The sequence below is a fragment of the Falco peregrinus genome, chromosome 4 (assembly GCF_023634155.1).
Source record: "Falco peregrinus isolate bFalPer1 chromosome 4, bFalPer1.pri, whole genome shotgun sequence".
NCBI lineage: Eukaryota > Metazoa > Chordata > Aves > Falconiformes > Falconidae > Falco > Falco peregrinus.
Window position 1 is genome coordinate 42,552,994 of NC_073724.1, and position 19,152 is coordinate 42,572,145.

A 19,152-nucleotide genomic window follows, 5' to 3' on the forward strand; every position below is an offset into this window, starting at 1 on the left:
CATCAGCTGGTTACGTTAACTAATTCTCTCCCTATTTCACACTAGAAACTAACCAAAAGAAGGGAAAACCAAAATTTTATAGCAATTGAGTTTAATAAACTGAGTCAGTGAGACACATAACACAATGTTAAGGTCAATGGACATGAGGCTGAAGCATGAGGCTAAATCCTCTCTTTCCCCTTTCCCTGCTTTAAGGATGACAGTCAGGTTTTTAACTCAGCATAGCAGAAAATGTAGTTGAAGGTTACCAAAGCCCCTGAGCACACAGATGCAAACCTCCCGGTGAACTGCCTACAGTCCTTCCACAGAGGAGGGCAGGAGGAAGAGTCTGTACCATCGCATGGCTAGTTCAGCAGAGCACAAAAAAACCCCAAAACAGACTTCCTGTACAGTGAGAGTGACATGGGTCAGCAATCAGAACATTGTGTCAGATAAACTGAGGTTGGGACAAATCATGAAATAATCAAACCTCCTATATAATATGCAGGCCATAAAACTTCATTCAGACCGAAGAGCACCACTGTTACCAATTTTGGGCCTCATCATTTGATGGGATTGCAAGCAATCTTCCTCAAATTAATTCCATATGAAGATCAGTAGATTCCAACAGCTCTAAATATCCTCCGATTCATTTTTACCATCTTACACCTACCTAATTTTGAGCAGCATTTCTCATATAAACAACCTCACACATTAGTCACTACAGAAAACTACCAGCAGCGACCAAACAAATTCCCAAGTGTAAACATGATGAGGTCAACCAAAGTCTGAGGCAGCGTGACGTTGGCACAAACATATATGGAGGATTCCCACTGGTATTCTATGGATATTATGCCAGAAACACATGTAATAACCTCCCAAAGCGGATGGCAGAATCCCTTCAGGAATTTCATACCTGGCAAAACATACAGGAGTAGGTCTATCAGTGCACGGAGTAGGTTAGCAGTTTAACTTACAGGCAAAAGAAGTCTCAAAGCAACCTGGAACACGACACCACCCTCCCTGCTACTTATTCATCTTTTTCCCACCCCTAAAGTTTTCCTACACACAATGGGGACAAACCTCCACAGCAGCGTGTTCGGCAACAGCCAGGGTGCTCATGAGGGTACAAGCACCTGCTCCAAATCAGGCAGAACAGAAACTTGGATTCAAGTCTCCCTTCTTTTATAAGATGCCCCAGCTATATTTGCCTGTTCCTGAGAGGCACTTTGGGCACATTTTGATCAGAAATTCTGCCCTCAAGACCCTCAAACATCTTTTTGTTTTCCTTTCCAAACAGCTTTTCCACAGCGCATCAGTCATTTGGACATCGTATCTCTGGTAGAGGCACACAAACTACATCAAACACCATAGCAGAATGAAGTCAAGAATAAATGTTCAAGATGATTAGAGCTAGAGAGAAAAGATGAAGCTTTTCAATTTCAATTCCATATAAGTTGAAGAGCAGGCAAAGCAGGCAACAAAAAGAAGTAATTTTAAAACTATGATGTAGGAGCTGGACTTAGTCCCTGACTCCGGTGAGTGCCCTCCTGCCCTACTAGGCCAAAATAAGTAAGCAGAATATACCCATCTGATGCAGCTGACTGGAAATACTGGTGTTGTACAACCCACAATCCCACAAAATCAAAAAAAATTACATGTTGAAGTTGAAAAGGGCACTGTTTTCAAAACAAAAGGTTCTCATTTGTTCTCCTAATGAAGCATTTTCATCACCTTCACAAGAGACAGTAGTGCTGTTCCAGCAGGGACGCCTATCCTTCCAACCAATAAATGGAGCATTTCTTCATGGAGATGTAAAAGATGAAGTAATCAACATTTCTCATATTAAAGTAGGATCTATTTTATTCACCACAGGACGGTAAATGGATAAAATTCACAATAACCAGCATTAAAAATCAACAAACCAACCCTCCAGTCCTATTTAAATTTGGCTTTATCTACTGGTCACTCACATTTCTACATACAAAATTTTGTCACTTTTGCTCATTTCCAGATTAATGGATATTGACACCCGATACTAACAACACACAGTTTATTCACAACTTGGGGGACCTTTAGGGTTGTTAAGAAAAACAAATCTTTTATCTTTTTGTCCAACAAATTCATAGCTGGGAAGAACTGAAAAGCTGCACATTAGCAAGGAAGGAGACTAAATTTTTTTTTTTTTTTAATAGCACACTGAGTCCTAACTCCGGCATACAATCAATGGAAGGAAGGACTCAGCCCAGCACCTCCAACATTGTTGCCATCCCATATCCAAGTCAATGAAGTGCAAAAGCTATTAAAATAAATAAATAAATAACAGCAGCGGCCCCAACAAGTAAAACATGTAAAACCCAAAACACAATTAAATCTTTACAATTTGTTACTACTAAATACAACTGAAAGCATTTTAACCGAAGACTTCAGCCCATAGGGAACAGCCTCTCAAAATCTGAGTGCAGCAGTTCAAGTTGTTTCTATAAACTAGTATATAGATCTACACAGCTTTTTGGGGGGAAGGGATTGGCATCTTCAGCTAAAGTAGTCCTCCATCCATCCATCCATCCCTTCCTCCCCCTCTCCTCACACAGCCATTGAAGTTGTGCCAGTACAGATGTTCTGGGGCTGCAATGTTATTTTTCCCCCATCAGAGGCTTGATCAGTCCCCTGGTCTGGCTAGCAGTCCCCCCGAGTCAGTCTGGGCGAGCGAGGGGCAGTGTGCCATGCCACTGGATGTCCTTTCAAGTAACATCACTGCAGAATTCTGTCCCATTTAACTACAGCCTAAAGCCCAAATGCAGCACAGATGTATTAATTCACGTGTTGAGTATCCCCACTGGTCTCAACAGTTTCACTCAAAAACGTGTGAAGTTCGCTATTCATCTAGGTAACTGCAGGGTCAGGGCCTACATAGGGCATTCACTTGCAAGGACTTGGCACCTTCCTTAAGCCTTTGTGGGACTGAGGTCTTCCTTGTATCTCTGTTCAGCAGAACAGTTAAAAATGAACACTGTCTTACACTGGTCAAGACAAGCATAAAGCACGTGCTGAATTAAACCAGTGAAGTAAAAACTCAAAGACTGAATTTCCAGGGCTGTTCTGTGATCGCCAAGTGTTGTGCCAGCACATGGAACACAACACCAGCAGCTGATGAGACATTTCTCCATGTGTTACAGGACTATTTTAGAGCGTGCTGTTTTGTTCGTCAAGTGTAAAGGCTACTGCATCGTTTCACAAACAGTTCAGAACAAGACATATGCCTAGAACTTTAATAAATACAGTTAAGAATAATACACAGCTGAATTTATCTAGCCTTCGTGATCTAAGTATAAACATCTCATACAAAAACAAAAATCCTTTTTAGTCTGTACATCTTGAAAAAGAAAAATCACAGAAACATCTGTTTTGCAAAGAAGATAGCTGTACAAAGAAATGATATGTTTTGAAGATATTAAACCATCTAATTTGCTGCATAACTCTAGTTACTGAAATGTTCTCTTAAAACATACTACCTAGGTCATTTTTCTTTTCTGATATTTTGGCTCCAAATCTGAAATTCAGAGCCACTTGAAAGAAATTTCTAATTATTAAGGCCCTGATCTGAGAATGATTTCCACATGCCCATGTCAGCACTGAAATCTGGGAGTACCCAGCAGAGATCACTGTGGCCACGGGCACTAAAGCAGCTCATCTGTTCAATCCTGTAGTGCTAAAGTATGACAGCTCACAGTTCCCTGCCACCCCAAAGGAACCACCTCTCATTTCAACCCAGCCTAGTGGAGCAGCACAACTGCGTGATGCTTAGGACTCCTTTTTGCACAATCCTAACTGAGGATTAACATCCATCCAGAGAGTCTGTGAAAACTGCTAACCACAGTACACCGCAACACTAAGTTCCATTTTATTACCTACCAAAAGGCTGGATGTCCTCGGGATTCGAAGCAGTACTGTAGTTACAAATTAATAGTATGTGAGGTTATTATTGTCTGAGCAGCTTCAAAATATTAACAGCAGTGCATCTTAATAACCAGCTGGTATCATCCTCTCTAAAGTGATGCCCTCTATGTGTGCAAGATGACATAAGGGATACATACTTTGCTCACTGACACTGGGACGTTTCACTGCTAGACCGTTACGATTTCAAATTCCTTCTGCTCTAGTTTTGACTTGGTTTTGGAAAATACACAGTTCTGCATTTTAATTAAAAACATTCTATCAAAAGAAATAAAAAGGCACTTGGTATTTCTCTTTGGCTCAGTTGAGGTGTGCTGCTAAAACCTTCCCAAAGTTCCTGTCTCTTCATCTGATGAATAGTTGCCATCCTGAGGTACTTATTCATGTGCAAAAATAAGAGCTTCAGGGGTTTACCAGCCACATTTGTCACATTGCTTCCAGCAAACCTGTAAAGTTCTTCACCAAACAATCTCTTAAATGCAGAATAACGCATTCCATGAAGTTTGTTTTTCAGGGAAGAGATATGACTGATGCAATCCTTATTCCAAATCTCGTTTCGTATCTCAGTGTTCTTTAAACCTGGGAAAGAACAGCAACCAGGCAGGAAAAGTTGAGGTGGAAGGCATAACAGCCACTAACTTCAAAATGCAGGATCTACCCCTTGCCACGTGTTTTTCTATTCTCTGTCCACTTTACTTCTCCAAAACTACAACCAAGGGGCTTAATTTAGATTTTGCATATGCCAGTATAACTTCATTGATTCAGTGGCTTTTTATTTTTTTTCCTCAATTCAAACCATTGTAAATTCAGAGTCACCCTGTTCTTTAAGGAGACCTTTTGGAAAAGTTAAATTTGAAACTATTAATAAACACAGAGCAAGCAATCGAGTAGCTTCTTACTCCCCACCTGCATGCTCCCTGATGAAACCCAGGAAAGTTACATATTTGGGAAAAAAACAAACCATAACCAAGAGACCATGGCAGAGGTGTGTTTTCAGATACTTTTCTAAATAAGACGTTCTAAAAACATGTTCATGATTTGAAAACATCAAACTGAATTACTCTTTTGAAACTAAATTAAAACAAACAGAAATGGACATACAGAAACTGTTAACACATTCAGTCTACACCTAGGTATTATGGGGCAAAGGCTTAGTAAATGTTTTTAAACTGTTATTAAAGAACAACAGCCAGGCGTAACACTTACAGGGTATGATCTGCATTACACCGAAGCTCCTTCTGAATAAGACGGAGTAAGAACTGTAAAAAGTCACAGTGTCTGTATTAATATCTATACAGATAAACAAACAAGTTAAGTTTCAGGGTAAGATGTTCACTGTTATTCAAAGAGTTCCTTATTTGAAACATGACCCTGTAAAGCTGAACTCAGTTTAAAACAAAAAAAAATTAAAAGATTTACAGATGCTCTGTCAATGTTTGGAAGAGGTGTTTTCACAATGAATAGGTAAGAGGAAAATAATTTCCTTTTTGCAACTGAGATCAATTTCTTCATAAAAACCAGAATGGCTTTCCAGTTACTTTACCAGCAGATGTATAAAGAAACCAGCAGAGGGAACCCAAGACTTCAAGAAAACATGGCAGAAGGAAATTATGGAGTAAAAATATTTTAGCTGCTATTCTGTAAAACAACTGTATGTGTGAAAAGCTTTAATCGCACAATTAGGCAAGACAAATTTAAGTCAGCCATGTTTATTTGCCTGTTGCAGGATCAGGACTTTTAAAAGCACTTTAAAAGGTACTAAGAGTACCCAGGAAAGCGATTTTACAAATAAAATCTGATTATTCCCATGTACATTAAAGACAGAATTAGAACTTCCAGGGTTCCTCACTGTTACAGGTTTCCTTATCCTCAGAGTCTCACTGTTATAAATAGAAGTTTCTTTACTATCTTAAGTATTGGTGTTTTATGAAGTTAAACCTAACATTTCAGAGGTATGGGAATAGCCAAGAATGACAGAACCGAATACCACATAAGAGACTAAAGCCCCTCCACATATCTTTGAAGAAATAATATTTGAACACAGGCATCTATATGCTGTTCTGCTCTTCCTGTTCTTCGCAGTACAAGAATTACAAAACCCAGCATTTATTACAACAGCACAAAGTCAACCCTCTCAACAACAGAGCTTTACAAAGGCACTTTAACTGGAACTGCAAAGAAACGTGGGATTTTTTCAATTGGTTTTAATAAAGAACCATAAAAGAAAAGCAGCAGGGCTTTAAGTCTACTTGGGAAAACTGACAATCTCCCAAACCTCACTGCAGCATGGAACATCTAATACTGAAAACAGCACAAATCAGGATTTATAGAGCTGCTGACTACCAGTGGCAACATACTTCCAGCTATTAACTTACCTAATTTATTTACTTAACTTCCAGAGATTTCACATCTTAAATGTGGAAAAAATTACTTTAAAATTTTGGATTTAACTTGAATTTAGGAAAAAAGCCTCAATAGTAACCCAAAGCAAGATTTTCTGCTTTTCTTGTGCCAGGAAAGAGTGGTCTGACGCACTCAGCATTAGCTCCTCTGCAGGAGCACAGAGCTCCATGCAATACCATGCACAGGGCTTTGTCTGGGCACAGCCAGCACGGAGGAAGGAGTATTTCTGAAGTGTTCCACAGTCACCTTGCCCTTTCATGGGTATTTCCACCCCGGACTTCAAAAGGAGAGGATATGCAGGTGACGCTTCAGGACATCTCTGAGATAATCATAGCAGCATTCTGCTCTGCTGGAGATCAAAGCTGGTACAGATGCCTACCAGGGAAATCTGTGGCAATCTCAAAAATGTAACCTACAGGCTAACCTACAGATGGGTACAGCGAGACTGACTTCAAAGTACAGCAAGACTCCCCTTGCCTCATCTTGTGTCTTCCTTGGTCTTTAAAAGCAAAGCAGAGCGACTCAGAATTTAAAAAAACCCAAACAACCCTTTCAGATCTTCCTATCAATCATGCAGGATCTCAGACACAAGAAAAAAGGAAAATGCATGTGCTTTGTACCAAGTCACCACGTGTGTGTTGCACTCCATTTCCCTAAATATCTGCTCCTGTTACTGTCAAAAGTTAGGACGCCAGTTGTACGTCTAACCTCGTACAGCAGTTTTAGAGCCCGTCTGGAGAATGCATTGTATTAACTTTCAACAGCTTCATTATTGTGGTGATTTTGGTGATAAAACAATGTAGTAAAACATCTGTTACCACTTTGCTAAAACAGCTTTAAAGAAAACAGGAGTAATACTTCCGTGAGTGGAAGGCATCTTCTAGGTCTATATATGAAGGTTTACTTACAATTGTGTGCTGTAATCTGCTCAGACAGCAATTAACAGATGTGTATTTGCTCAAGAATTGAAGTGCATCAGAACTAATCTGCACTTTTGATTAAAATTAGATGAGAATTTCAAAATTTGCAAATTTGCTCTTTAATTGAAAAATTCCTACACAATTGGAAGTTTCTTATAAGATGGAGTATAGAAATTGCAAAAGGAAATTTGCATTTTAAGGTAGTTTAGCACAAAGGAAATACACAGCAACTAATTAGTAGTTTTAGACTTACTAGCAAGGCACATCCATCTGCCACCATAAGCATGTAAAACACGTTGTTCCAACCAGATGGGGAAATAAGACCAGCTAAGAGAGGCCCCAAAGCCGCACCTAAAATATAACATTGATATTGTCAGAATAACGCAACATAAGATTTACTATGCTGGAAGACCGTTATTCCCAGTAAGAATCTCAATTTCTCCACCTAGTTAGCTTAGTATTCACTTATGTATTAAAAGGTCCCAGAAAGTCCAAAACATTACTGGTACAGCTGCAAGCCAGTAGGAAACCTATCACAGGGGAAGCTGAAGACTAGAAGTTTGAGAAATGCCTGCCTTTGGCTCAACAAAACGCCCATCCAGTATTCAGCTGAATCCCACTTAGTTTTCCCTGGCTGCACGTACCAGTGCAGAGGACATGAATAAAATATCCCTGATCTCAGAAACAGCCCAACAGCATCTATTTTTGCTGTTTGTGCCCAGTATCAGTCTACCACCCTCCTCCTTCCTCCCTCCCCTCAGGTGTGGGACCACTAGAGATGCTTAAGGCTAAGTTTGCTCTGCTCCCCACTGCCAAAGCTGTACTGAGTCCTGGCAAAACGTGAACTGGAGAGAGCTGAGTTTCTCAAAGATCCTTTGTTTTAACCTACCACAGCTAAGGCAGGCTGCCTTAAAGCTCTGGCTTACCTACAGATCCTGTTCCATCGATGATCGCTGTCACTGTGGACAAGGCTCTTGCATTCCCTTTCAGGCTTTTATGGGTACCCTAAAGTGACAAAGACTGCTTAGACCTGCGCTGAGCTGAACTCCGAAGAAGTCCTCATGATATCATCTAGCTCACACCCCTCCACATTAGATGTACATTGTGAAGATGCCTTAAATATCCTAGCTCAGACCCTTTTATCACCACTTAAAGAAGCCTTCTACTACATCAACCTGTTGCCTATAGCATTCTCCTTTATTAAATTATGTTATTTAAATGACAGGAGCCAAGAAGCTTTCCGTTCTGCACACTGTGGATTCAAGCAACAAGGATGGCACTTCAGCTCTGCGTTTATGCTGCAAGGCTGTTTTCACAGCCACCCTTCCCCCTTCTAACACAGCTCTGCAGAACAAACAGACGCACTCCCATTGGCGGGGAGGGGGGACGGGACGGGGGAGATCACTGCTATGACAGGAATACTAGAATACCAGAACTATGAATATATACTGAAATGCTAAACATTCAGAGAATTCCTAAGCTTTCTTGCGTCCTTGAGCCAAAAGAAGCTATTCAGTTCCAATTTTAGAAGCCAGGTCTTCAGAACAAAACGACTGATAAAGGGAATGACTTAGTAAAAAGACAGAGAAACTGAATAGTTCAGAGAACTGCTAATAAGAGACAGTCCTTCATCTCCAGTACACCAAGGAAAATCCAGTCAGCTAATCAGCGATTTGCATTTGCTTGTGGCAGATATTTGATTGTTGACATTTGAGGAACTGGCTGGCAGTTTCAACCCTCTTCCCAAAGGCCAGGTAGAGATCTTACAATGGCAGGCTCCACTTTCTAGCGAGCAGCCCCTTCAACAAGGCTAAGGATAAAATGGCAATGCATAGTGGCTGCCTTTGTCTTGCCAAGACCTCCAGGCCAAGGACAGGGCTCCAGAGGACATTTGGAGACTTCTGTCCTACTCATTTTATTTAGTGCATTTGTTGTTAGAGGACTTTTGCCTCTTGCTTGGTGACTTAAGGAATCAGTTTCTTTGAAAACAATCTTCCAAAGCCCACCTAATGAAAGGTACCAGGGTCAATGTTTTCACATGGCATTTGTGACTTGACTGACCCAATCGAGCTGGAAGTGCTGGCAACCAGAGTAACTGTACAAGAAAGGGCAGAGGGTAGCATGGGCAAAAGTAAAGGCATGTGCCAGGTACAGCTTTCTGCACTGAGGGAATTAAGTCTCCAGCTCACCTCTTACACAGATATAGCTTTTCCCCTCATTTAAAGATGCAAAGTATAAAAGGGGAGAAGGCACCTTGTACAGAGACCTGGCTTTGCATGCGACCCTCACATTCACTTTGGGCTGTCATCTACAAGATTTGGTCTGTCTTGTTAGTAGGCAAGAATAATTTAGAAGCCTCTCACAAGCACGACACTCATTCATACTAATACATGAACTCTAAACCAACCTTAATGGCTGAGTTCAGCACTGCCTACCCAGCTCCTTATCCCTCTGCTTTGGGACAATGCAGCCACTTCACTGATGACCCTGCAAGAATCAAAGGGCTCTGGCTGGAGACCAAGGCTGCTACACTGGAAGCAGAGGGGAAACCAAACTCACCAAGTCAGCAGAGACAGCAGTGGTGATCAAAGCGTAGGGGCCATTCACTAGGGCACCACTGATAAGCAGCATCACTGTTGTAAGATGACAAAAATGGAAAATATGAGTTGCCTAAAAGACCGTTAACCTTAAAAACGGGAGACATCATAGCCTATGGTTCTCAAATGATTTAACCCCTCCTTCACTCCCCTGACCCTATTACAGAATTGGGAAAGGAGGAAAAGCAACATACATTCCTAGCTCTCTTCACTGCTTACTCCACGATGTGAATTCTCAAATACATCAGGAGATGGGACTGAGTCGAAAGGCACTTCCCAGGGCCTTTATTGATCCTGGTAGGTCAGAGAAAGGGGAAAATCTGACCAAACCGACCCTAAGAGCAGGGGATGCTCACAGGATCCACCCATAAACTCCTCCTCTGCTTAGCAGCAAGCACCAGAGGACTCTAAAACCTAACAAGGCCTTTAGGTAGGTGAGACACTACTGTCACCACTTGTGTTTCAGCTTCTGTTTTGAGATAACAGATATAAAGCCACGAGTGAATTCAGCCTATACAAGTAAAGTTAACATTGCTGTCATAAGTCCTACAAGTATTATTTAAACACATCTGACATCTGGCATAGGGAAGATAATAAAGCCTGTGCTGACACAACAAGCTCCAGAAAGAAGACTAAAGGTATTAATTAAATCACTGTTCTCATACCACTCTTCACTCATTTCCTAGCCCCCCCCTTCCTTACCCTGCAAAAAGCCTGCAAGACAAAGTCTACAGAATTTGATTGTATACTTCCTCCTCTAAGGGAAAAAATAAAATAAAAATAGAAAAAGGAGAGAGAATCAGGGGATCATAAACGAAAAGTTCACAGAACGGCAGGCAGAAAATAATTTAAAAATACTCACCTACAGTAGCCTCAAGACCCATTTTACTGACTGCAGAGAACAGGTACAACTGTAAAGACGAAAAAACAAACATGCTGAATACCAACGTATGGACTAATCCTAGGTTCCCAATTTTTCCCATGTTAACTACAAAATATCTTAAGTTGGTATTACGTGAAAAGTAGTTCCAGGTTTTACTAAACCCTTTTAAGACCACAGCAGAATGATTGTTTGATTGGACACAGGAGGGAGATAACAGGTATGCTCCCATTCCCCAGTATGTCCTTTCAGAAGAAAAGGCTGTGTCATGAGACCACTCAATTTTAAACTCTCAAATCACCAATTTTAACGTATCATAGAATACTGTTCACAGAAGAATCAAAGAAAAATGCATCTCATATGTACAACTGCCAGTTTTCCCACAGTTATAGCACATTTTAGCCTTTGAGCAGCTAAAATTCTGGCTAAGAACTGAACGTCAAATTTTACAAGAGAGTGAAACTTTCCATATAATAACATCCTAGAACAAGCAGCACGTTAGACTTGTTTGCTTGTTTAGTAAAGGCAGTCCCCAATGTCTATACTTGCCCACATGCTGAACTTCCCACGTCAGCTTTCAACCTGGCCTGAACTCTTTAGATCCAAGTTAGGAGATGCTGTCTGCAGAACCTCCCAAGCAATGCTGTCAAAGTCTCAGCCACAGCTGTAACAGAGGCAAACTCTTACTGTGGGTGCTGCAAGCAGTAACATCATTCCGCAGGTTGATGCCCTCTTCTCCAGCCTGTCTGAAATCAGGCCTGCCAAAACTCCACCTGAAAGACACCACAGGTGTTTGAGGAAAACACTCTGCATATCTTTTACACAAAAGGCATCAGTTATACTTTATGGAACCCAACCCAGATTAAAACAATATGACACGACTTTTAATGTACAGTTATATACAGGAGCACAGAGCACAAGACTGACAACGTAATTGCACTTAGCAATATACTTATTAACCCAAACAGCTTTGACTTAGAAGTTAACACCAGCAGACAGTCGTTCTTCCTCGTTGTTTATTTCAACCAAATACTGAAGATGACAGGAGTGGGGGCGGACTGGAGATGGCAGAAATACTTAGAAATCATCGTTCTGCTGATTTTGAATGCAAAAAGCCTCTCTTCCAGGTGCCACATGGCCTCACTGCTGGCATTCTGGAATCCAGCTGTGCCCAGCTACTCACTGGTCTCAACTGCTCACATGCAACAGTAAACTCTATCCATGTCACACTGAAACCAGGGGTAATGAGAAATTCTAGATCTTGGGGCAAACGAAATATTAGGTTTTCACTCCAGCCTCTTTAATTTGTCCTACTTCTTGTGTTTGCCAATGACTGTACACAAAAGTACTAAACGCAGTGTGTGGCAGGAAGGGGTGGGAAGGCCTGAGGGAAGGAGCTGCAAAATGATACAAATGGAACTTGGTACAGGGAGAAGGAAAGGAAGTTCTCTGGATTCTCCAGATTCCTAAATATTGCTGGGCCTCCTTCTCCCTTCCCAGCTGCCCATCTCCAAAGTGCTCACATCCCACTTGGATTTAAGTGCAAATGCCAAAGGTCTGAGCAGCACTGACACATTAAAAGTTTGTATTCACAGTGAAATAAGATGCTGCTGCAAGAAGTCACCCACATCTCTAAGGTACTACTGACTCTGGCTTCTAGCTATCTGGGATGAAATAAACAGTGAGAAATGGCAGAAGTCACACCCAGCACAAGACTAGAACAGTAACTACAAGACACCTTGACAGCTGCATCTTGAACTACCAGGGTCTACATAGCTCTTGATCCAGTGAAACTTCTCTATCATCTTCCAATAGACTTATACAAGGCTTACTTTCATAAAGGAACTGGGGGAGGTGGAGAGGGCATGGGTGTGGAGGTGTGTCATGAATCAGCCAGGCATCAAGATGACAATGCTTGGTTTTTTGTGAGCTATAGTGTCTACACTGGCATAAAAAAGTAATTATTCAGTGGTTACCTCACAAATTACAAAGGAATAGTCTCACCCTTGCTATTATTACAATCTTACAATTTTATCACATACAGTTATATGAGGCATCAGGGAAAAAAAACAAACCGAAAATACCAGTGGCCATTCACCTCTGTGCCCACCAAAAAATACACACCTGTGCAAGCTGAGATACTTCTGTTATGTTACAGTGACAAAAGGAAGATATTTTGATAGGTGGAGTGACCAAGACTCATGGGCCAGAGCTGATGGAGCTAAAAGATTCCATTATATTTGGCTCTTACAAGTCTGTACTGGACAATATAATTGGCTCTGTGATTTGTTGTATCTGAAGATATTCTGCTAGGTTTCCAATGTCCAACCCAACTCTCAACTTAGTACCTTTACTGCCACTCTCCTTCAGTGGACGCAAGGCACAAGGATTAATAATATACGTAAGCTACGTTTACCACAGTTTTTCCTAAACTGGTGTGATTAATGATGAAATATTAATAATAAAACTTACCGAAGATTCCACCCACATCAAACAGTGTAGATAGGTCCCCAGCTCTTTTGGCATCAAGATGCTCTAGTGAGACAAGTAAGACATTTGACACATTTCCAGACTATAAAACATATAAATCTCATCACGGTCTTGTCATGTTTGGGTAAAGGCATCTTATGGCAGTATTGTTTAATTACAGGAATAAGCTACCATAAGGTGTCATTGTGTAAGACAAGTAAGAACCTATCATGACTGGATATCCAAGGATTTAGTCTTTGAATGCAATTACACTAACGGCAAGACACATTTTACCACTTTAACAGTTAATCACAGAATGGCCTGGGGTCAGAAGGGACCTTTAAAGGTATTTAGTCCAACCCTCCCTGCAATGAGCAGGGAGGTCTTCAAGTAGATCAGGTTGCTCAGAGCCCTGTCCATTCTGACCTTGAACATTTCAAGGGATGGGACATCTACCACCTCTCTGGGCAACCTGCTCCAGTGCTTCACCAACCCTTATTGTAAAAAACATCTTCCTTGTATCTAGTTTAAATCTACCCTCCTAATTTAAAACCATTAGCCCTCGTCCTATTGTAACATGCCCTATTAAAAAGTTTGTCCTCATCTTTCTTATAAGCCCCCTTTAAGTACTGAAAGGCCGCAATAAGGTCTTCCCAGAGTCTTCTCCAACTGAACAACCCCAAGTCTCTCAGCCTTTCTTCATAGGAAAGGTCTTTGTGGCCCTCCTCTGGACCTGCTCCACCAGGTCCATGTCTTTTCTGTGCTGAGGACCCCTGAGCTGGACACAGTATTCCAGGTGGGGTCTCAGCAGCACAGAGCAGAGGGGCAGAATCATCTCCCTCGACCTGCTGGCCACGCTTCTTTTGATGCAGCCCAGGACACGGTTGGCTCTGCAAGTGCACATTGCCGGCTCATGTCCAGCTTTTCATCCACCAGTACCTCCATGTCTTTCTCTGCAGGGCTGCTCTCAATCCATTCATTCTCCAGCCTGTATTGATACTGGAGGTTGTCCCAACTCAGATGCAAGACCTTGCACTTGGCCTTGTTGCACCTCATGAGGTTCATAGAAGGCCACTAGGTTGGTCAGGCAAGATTTACCCTTGGTGAAGCCATGTGCTGTCTCTTAGCACCTCCCTGTCCTCCATGTGCCCTAGTACAACTTCTATGAGGATCTGTTCCATGATCTTCCCAGGCACAGGGGTGAGGGCTGACTGATTGGTAGTTGCCAGCATCCTCCTTTCTACCATTTTTAAAAATGGGTGCCAACGTTTCCCTTTTTTTAAGTCATGAGGGGTTTCGCCTGACTGCCATGACTTTTCAAATATCATGAAGACTGGCTTGGCAGCTACATCAGCCAGTTCCCTCAGGACTCTGGGATGCATCTCATCAGGTCCCATAGACATTTATGTTCAGGTTCTTCAGGTGGTCATGAACCTGATCTTCTTTCACAGTGGGAGGGACTTCGCTCCCCTACTCCCTGCCTTGTGGTCCATCTGCTTGAGAGGTGTTGGAAGAAAGGCTGCCAAGCAAAGAGTGAGGCAAAAAAGCTGTTGAGTACCTCAGCCTCCTCCCTGTCTGTTGTTATAATTTGCCAGTCATGTGCATCAGGGAGGGGTATGCTTTCTTTGACTTTCCTTTTCTAGCTGACATACCTATAGAAGCCCTTCTTATTATTCTTTGCGTCCCTGGCCAAGTTCAGCTCCAGCTGCACCTTGGCCTTCCTGACCCCATCCCTACATAACTGGGCAGTGTCCCTGTATTCTTCCCAAGATACTTGTCCTCACTTCCACTGCCTGCACATTGACTTCTTGCCCTTTAGTTTGATCAGCAGGTCTTGACTTATCCATGCCAGTCTCTTCCCTTCTTTTCCTGATTTCTTACACCTGGGGATCAAGAGCTCTTGCACTTAGGGGAAAGTGTCCTTAAAGATCAGCCAGGTCTGTTCTGCTCCCTTGTCCCTGAGGGCCACTTCCCTGGGGATCCTATTAACTAACTCCTTGAACAGCTGGAAGTTTGCTTTCCTAAAATTCAGGGTCCTGACTCTACTGTTCGCCTGACCCATATCCCTCAGGACTGTGAACTCCACCAGTGCATAATCACTGCAGTCCAGGCTACCTCCAATCTTGACATCACCAACTAGCTTACTTGTGTTGGTGACCATGAACAGTGTTAACGCTTGGACTGTAACTATGTTAAAATTTGGCCAAACAACATTCCCATAAACATATGATTCATAAACAGTTAACAAATCCTAGTGAGGCTCTCTGCTCTAAAAGCATGGTTAGGGTACACTTGGATCACTTGTAGAGCCTCATCCTGGAGGCCTCCATCACATGACCAGTAATATTAAATTACATCTGGCCACCCTGCTCGGCACAACAGGCACTGTGTAGTTCAGGATGACTACAAAGAGACAGTGATTTCTTTAATTCCACTGTCTGCCAAGGGCAGTGAGGACCACTGTTTGCACATACTTATATTCAGTCTAACATAGTTACTGGTACGCTATGGGGTCAGATTTCCAAAAGTACATCAGGGAGATGGGCAACCCAGTCCTATTGTGTTAAGTGTGAAGCTTAAAAAGGAGCTGAATTTCTAAACCCCTGTGATTTTTTTTTTTAAAGTCTCTGAAATATATTGGAAAGAACAACATGTGCTAAACCAGTGATGTCAGTGGCACTACCATAACCTCACCAGCATCTGCCACAGCACAGATAGCAGTACTGCTGTAAATACCATCAACCTTTCTATCAAAAGCCCACTGCTTGCAAGGTACTCAGTCCTGCAGGAGCACTGGTTATTTGCAGTCCACACACAATAGCCTTTAACTATAGGATTTGCAGCTTTATGTGTTTCCATAAGGTGTTCAACTTGTCTCTCTCTTCTGGTTATTACTGTCATACTTGTCCAGCTGTCGTGGCACAGCTTTTTTGTTAGCTGAGGATTTAAAGGTCACATCATGACTCACAAGAACATGAATTTCTCTGGCTAGGGAGAACTCCTTTCTCTGCACTCTACAGTACAAAAAACAAAACAGCAGTACTGAACAGATAAAGCTAATTTAGAGGTTTTAATAAAGCACTTCAATCATGTAAAACCATTTTTAGAAAGTAAACCTTTTTGATCGGTTTGCAAGAGCCAAAGACAGCATTTATGCTTGGAATTGTTGAAGATAAGCCAGATTCTTTCTGTTTTGAAAATGCCTTCTCATAATACTGAGTTCACAGAACTGAGGAATGTTAGTTGGTGACTTATAACTCTCCTGCTACTGTAGTAAAGACAGCCTACTTCAGAAACTGTAATGTTCATTTTCTTATTTATTTCAAGCTCGTATTTCCAGACATTTTGCAGTCATAACTCTGTATCCCTTTACTGTGACACTTACCTACATTTGTGATATAGAGGGGAAGCCAGAAGAGGAAAGTATAGCTCACCAGCTTTGCAAACAGAAGACAAAGGGAGAACTCGATGACTCCCTGCAAGAATCATGAAAATAAGTTAGTATCTTGACAGAGGCTGCTACTTGCTTTCAAAGACCATTCTGAAAATGGTTTCTAAGAAGCATTTAGGCTTTTCTTTTTCTCTCAAGAATTCCCAAGAAGCATTCTTCCCCTAAGAGCACAAAGCTTAAAATCAAAGCAGACTGCTATTTCACTTACGTGTTATCTCTTCTCTTAATTGTACTGAACTGACTGCAGAGAGAACACTAAAATGAACAGGAAGGATTTGATACTGTTTGGGACACCTGCATTACTTATTTTCCTAATGTAAAGACTTTTTATATAGCATTGTAGCAGGGTTGGAATGCATTGCAGAGAAATTAGCATATTTTTGTGTTCTTTATATCCTTCCTTCAGATAGGTCTAAGGTTTCTCCCTTATCGTTTAACTCTTTACAAAAAGCCAGCAAACCAGTACGACAGTTCAAATGAGTAGGTGGTAAAAGCACACTACAGACAGGGCATACGCCTATCTAAAATACTAATTTGTTCCACCCTCTTTCCTGTTGGGTACATGGAAAGTATACTCACTGCACGGATCTGCAACTAAACTGCCAAATTAACCTACCTTCATTCCCCTCACCAACTGGTATCTTTTTGTTTGAAATTGGCTTTCTTAGGTCCCTGGTATAGAGTACTGCAGTTATCTGCGTGGACCACACACATACACAGCTGGCTCTACTTCACATACAGTTGTGACTCTTCCCAACAAGAGGCAGGAAAAATACCAGAGAGTTACAGAGATTCCAGGTGGCATCAGCAGCAAGTTTTCTACCCATTACTTCCACTTCGCCACCGTAAAAACAGTTGAGACACAGGACCAGACTGGACAAGATGAGAAGATGCAGGAATACAGTGACTGAGTGCTGGGGATTTCCTCCCCTACCTTTATACCTGGTCCAAATTGATTTGCTTATAATTCTACCTGCGCATCCCATGGAGGCTTCTAGGCTTCAAGCCAAGAGGACGATCAAGAATGATAGTTCCTTAATAAAGGAAACTTCCTTTCCTTTTACCAGCAGTCCAAATGTTTGGGTTCTCTGAAACTTCTCAATATAAACCATACAAGATATTTTAAAATTCAAGCTTTTAAAAACAGTGTTGAGGAGTGTAAAAAGGGAAGCCATGGAAGGAAGTTCTGATGCAGAGAAATGCTTATAGATTCAGTCTGCTATTCCATCCTTAATACTCATGTGCCATTAACTAAGACCAGTAAACATTTATAATAGACTTCAGAATAGACTATTTCAGTTGGAATGGACTCACAACAATCATCTAGTCCAACTGCCTGACCAAAAGTTAAAACATGTTGTCAAGAGCACTGTCCAAACACCTCTTAAACACTGATCAGCTTGGGGCACCAACCACTTTTCTAGCAAGCCTGTTCCAGTGTTTGATCACCCTCTTGGAAAAGAAATCATAGAATGGTTTGGGTTGGAAGGGATCTTATAAATCATCTAGTCCCAACCTGCCTGCCACAGGCAGGGACACCTTCCACTAGACCAGGTTGCTCAAAGCCCCATCCAATTTGGCCTTGAACACTTCCAGGGATGGAGCATCCACAACTTTTCGGGGCAACCTGTTCATCTCTCACCACCCTCACAGTAAAGAATTTCTTCCTAATATCTAATCTAAAGCTACCCTCTTTCATTTTAAAACCATTACCCCTTGTCCTATCACTACATGCCCTCGTAGAAAGTCCCTCTCCAGCTTTCTTGTAGGCCCCTTTAGGCACTGCAAGGTGCTATAAGATCTCCCCAGAGCCTTCTCTTCTCCAGGCTGAACAACCTCAACTCCCTCAGCCTGTCTTCATATGAAACGCTTCCTAATGTCCAGTCTAAACCTCCCCTGGTGCAGCTTTGAACCATTCCCATACTGGCTATCACTGGATCCCCAGGAGAAGAGCTCATCACCTCCCTCTCCACTTCCCCTCCTCAGGAAGCTGCAGAGAGCAATGAGGTTGCCCCTCAGCCTCCTCTTCTTCAAACTAGACATGGCCACAGTCTTCAGCCACCCCTCACGGGACATTCCGCCCAGCCCTTCCACCAGTTTTGTTGCTCTCCTCTGGATGAATTCAAGGACCTTCACATCCTTCATAACGGTGGGGCCCAGAAGTGCCCACAGTGCTCCAGGTCAGGCCACTCCAGCACTGAACGCAGGGATAATCGCCTCCCTGACCAGCTGGTTATGCCGTGTTTAGGGCACCCCGGGGTGCCGTTTGCCCTCCTGGTGCCGGGGCACGCTGCTGGCTCACCCTGCGCCTGCTGCTGACCAGCACCCCCAGATCCCTCCCTGCGGGGCTGCCCCCAGCCCCTCCTTCCCACCTTGTATTTGTGCCCAGCGTTACTGTCTTAGGTGCAGAATCCGGCATTTGGCCTTGTTAAATTTCATCCCATTAACCACAGCCCAGTGCTCCCATCTATCTAGATCCCTCTGCAAGGCCTCTCG

The 19,152-nt window shown here is 42.3% G+C and overlaps 1 protein-coding gene across 10 annotated transcripts in view; it reads right to left on the reverse strand.

The window, feature by feature from the left end:
- Positions 1-1,824: 1,824 nt before the first annotated feature.
- SLC37A1 (solute carrier family 37 member 1) overlaps positions 1,825-19,152 on the reverse strand; it is a 43,106-nt gene continuing 25,778 nt past the window's right edge. For all 10 annotated transcript variants that reach the window (XM_055801638.1, XM_055801640.1, XM_055801643.1 and 7 more), the window contains 9 exons: positions 16,591-16,681; positions 13,209-13,271; positions 11,424-11,509; positions 10,719-10,767; positions 9,819-9,892; positions 8,186-8,264; positions 7,513-7,610; positions 5,143-5,195; positions 1,825-4,515 (listed from right to left, as the gene is read on the reverse strand). In XM_055801638.1, the coding sequence (XP_055657613.1) occupies positions 4,500-4,515; positions 5,143-5,195; positions 7,513-7,610; positions 8,186-8,264; positions 9,819-9,892; positions 10,719-10,767; positions 11,424-11,509; positions 13,209-13,271; positions 16,591-16,681 (609 nt within the window). In that variant the 3' untranslated portion in view covers positions 1,825-4,499. The remainder of the gene's footprint in view (positions 4,516-5,142; positions 5,196-7,512; positions 7,611-8,185; positions 8,265-9,818; positions 9,893-10,718; positions 10,768-11,423; positions 11,510-13,208; positions 13,272-16,590; positions 16,682-19,152) is intronic.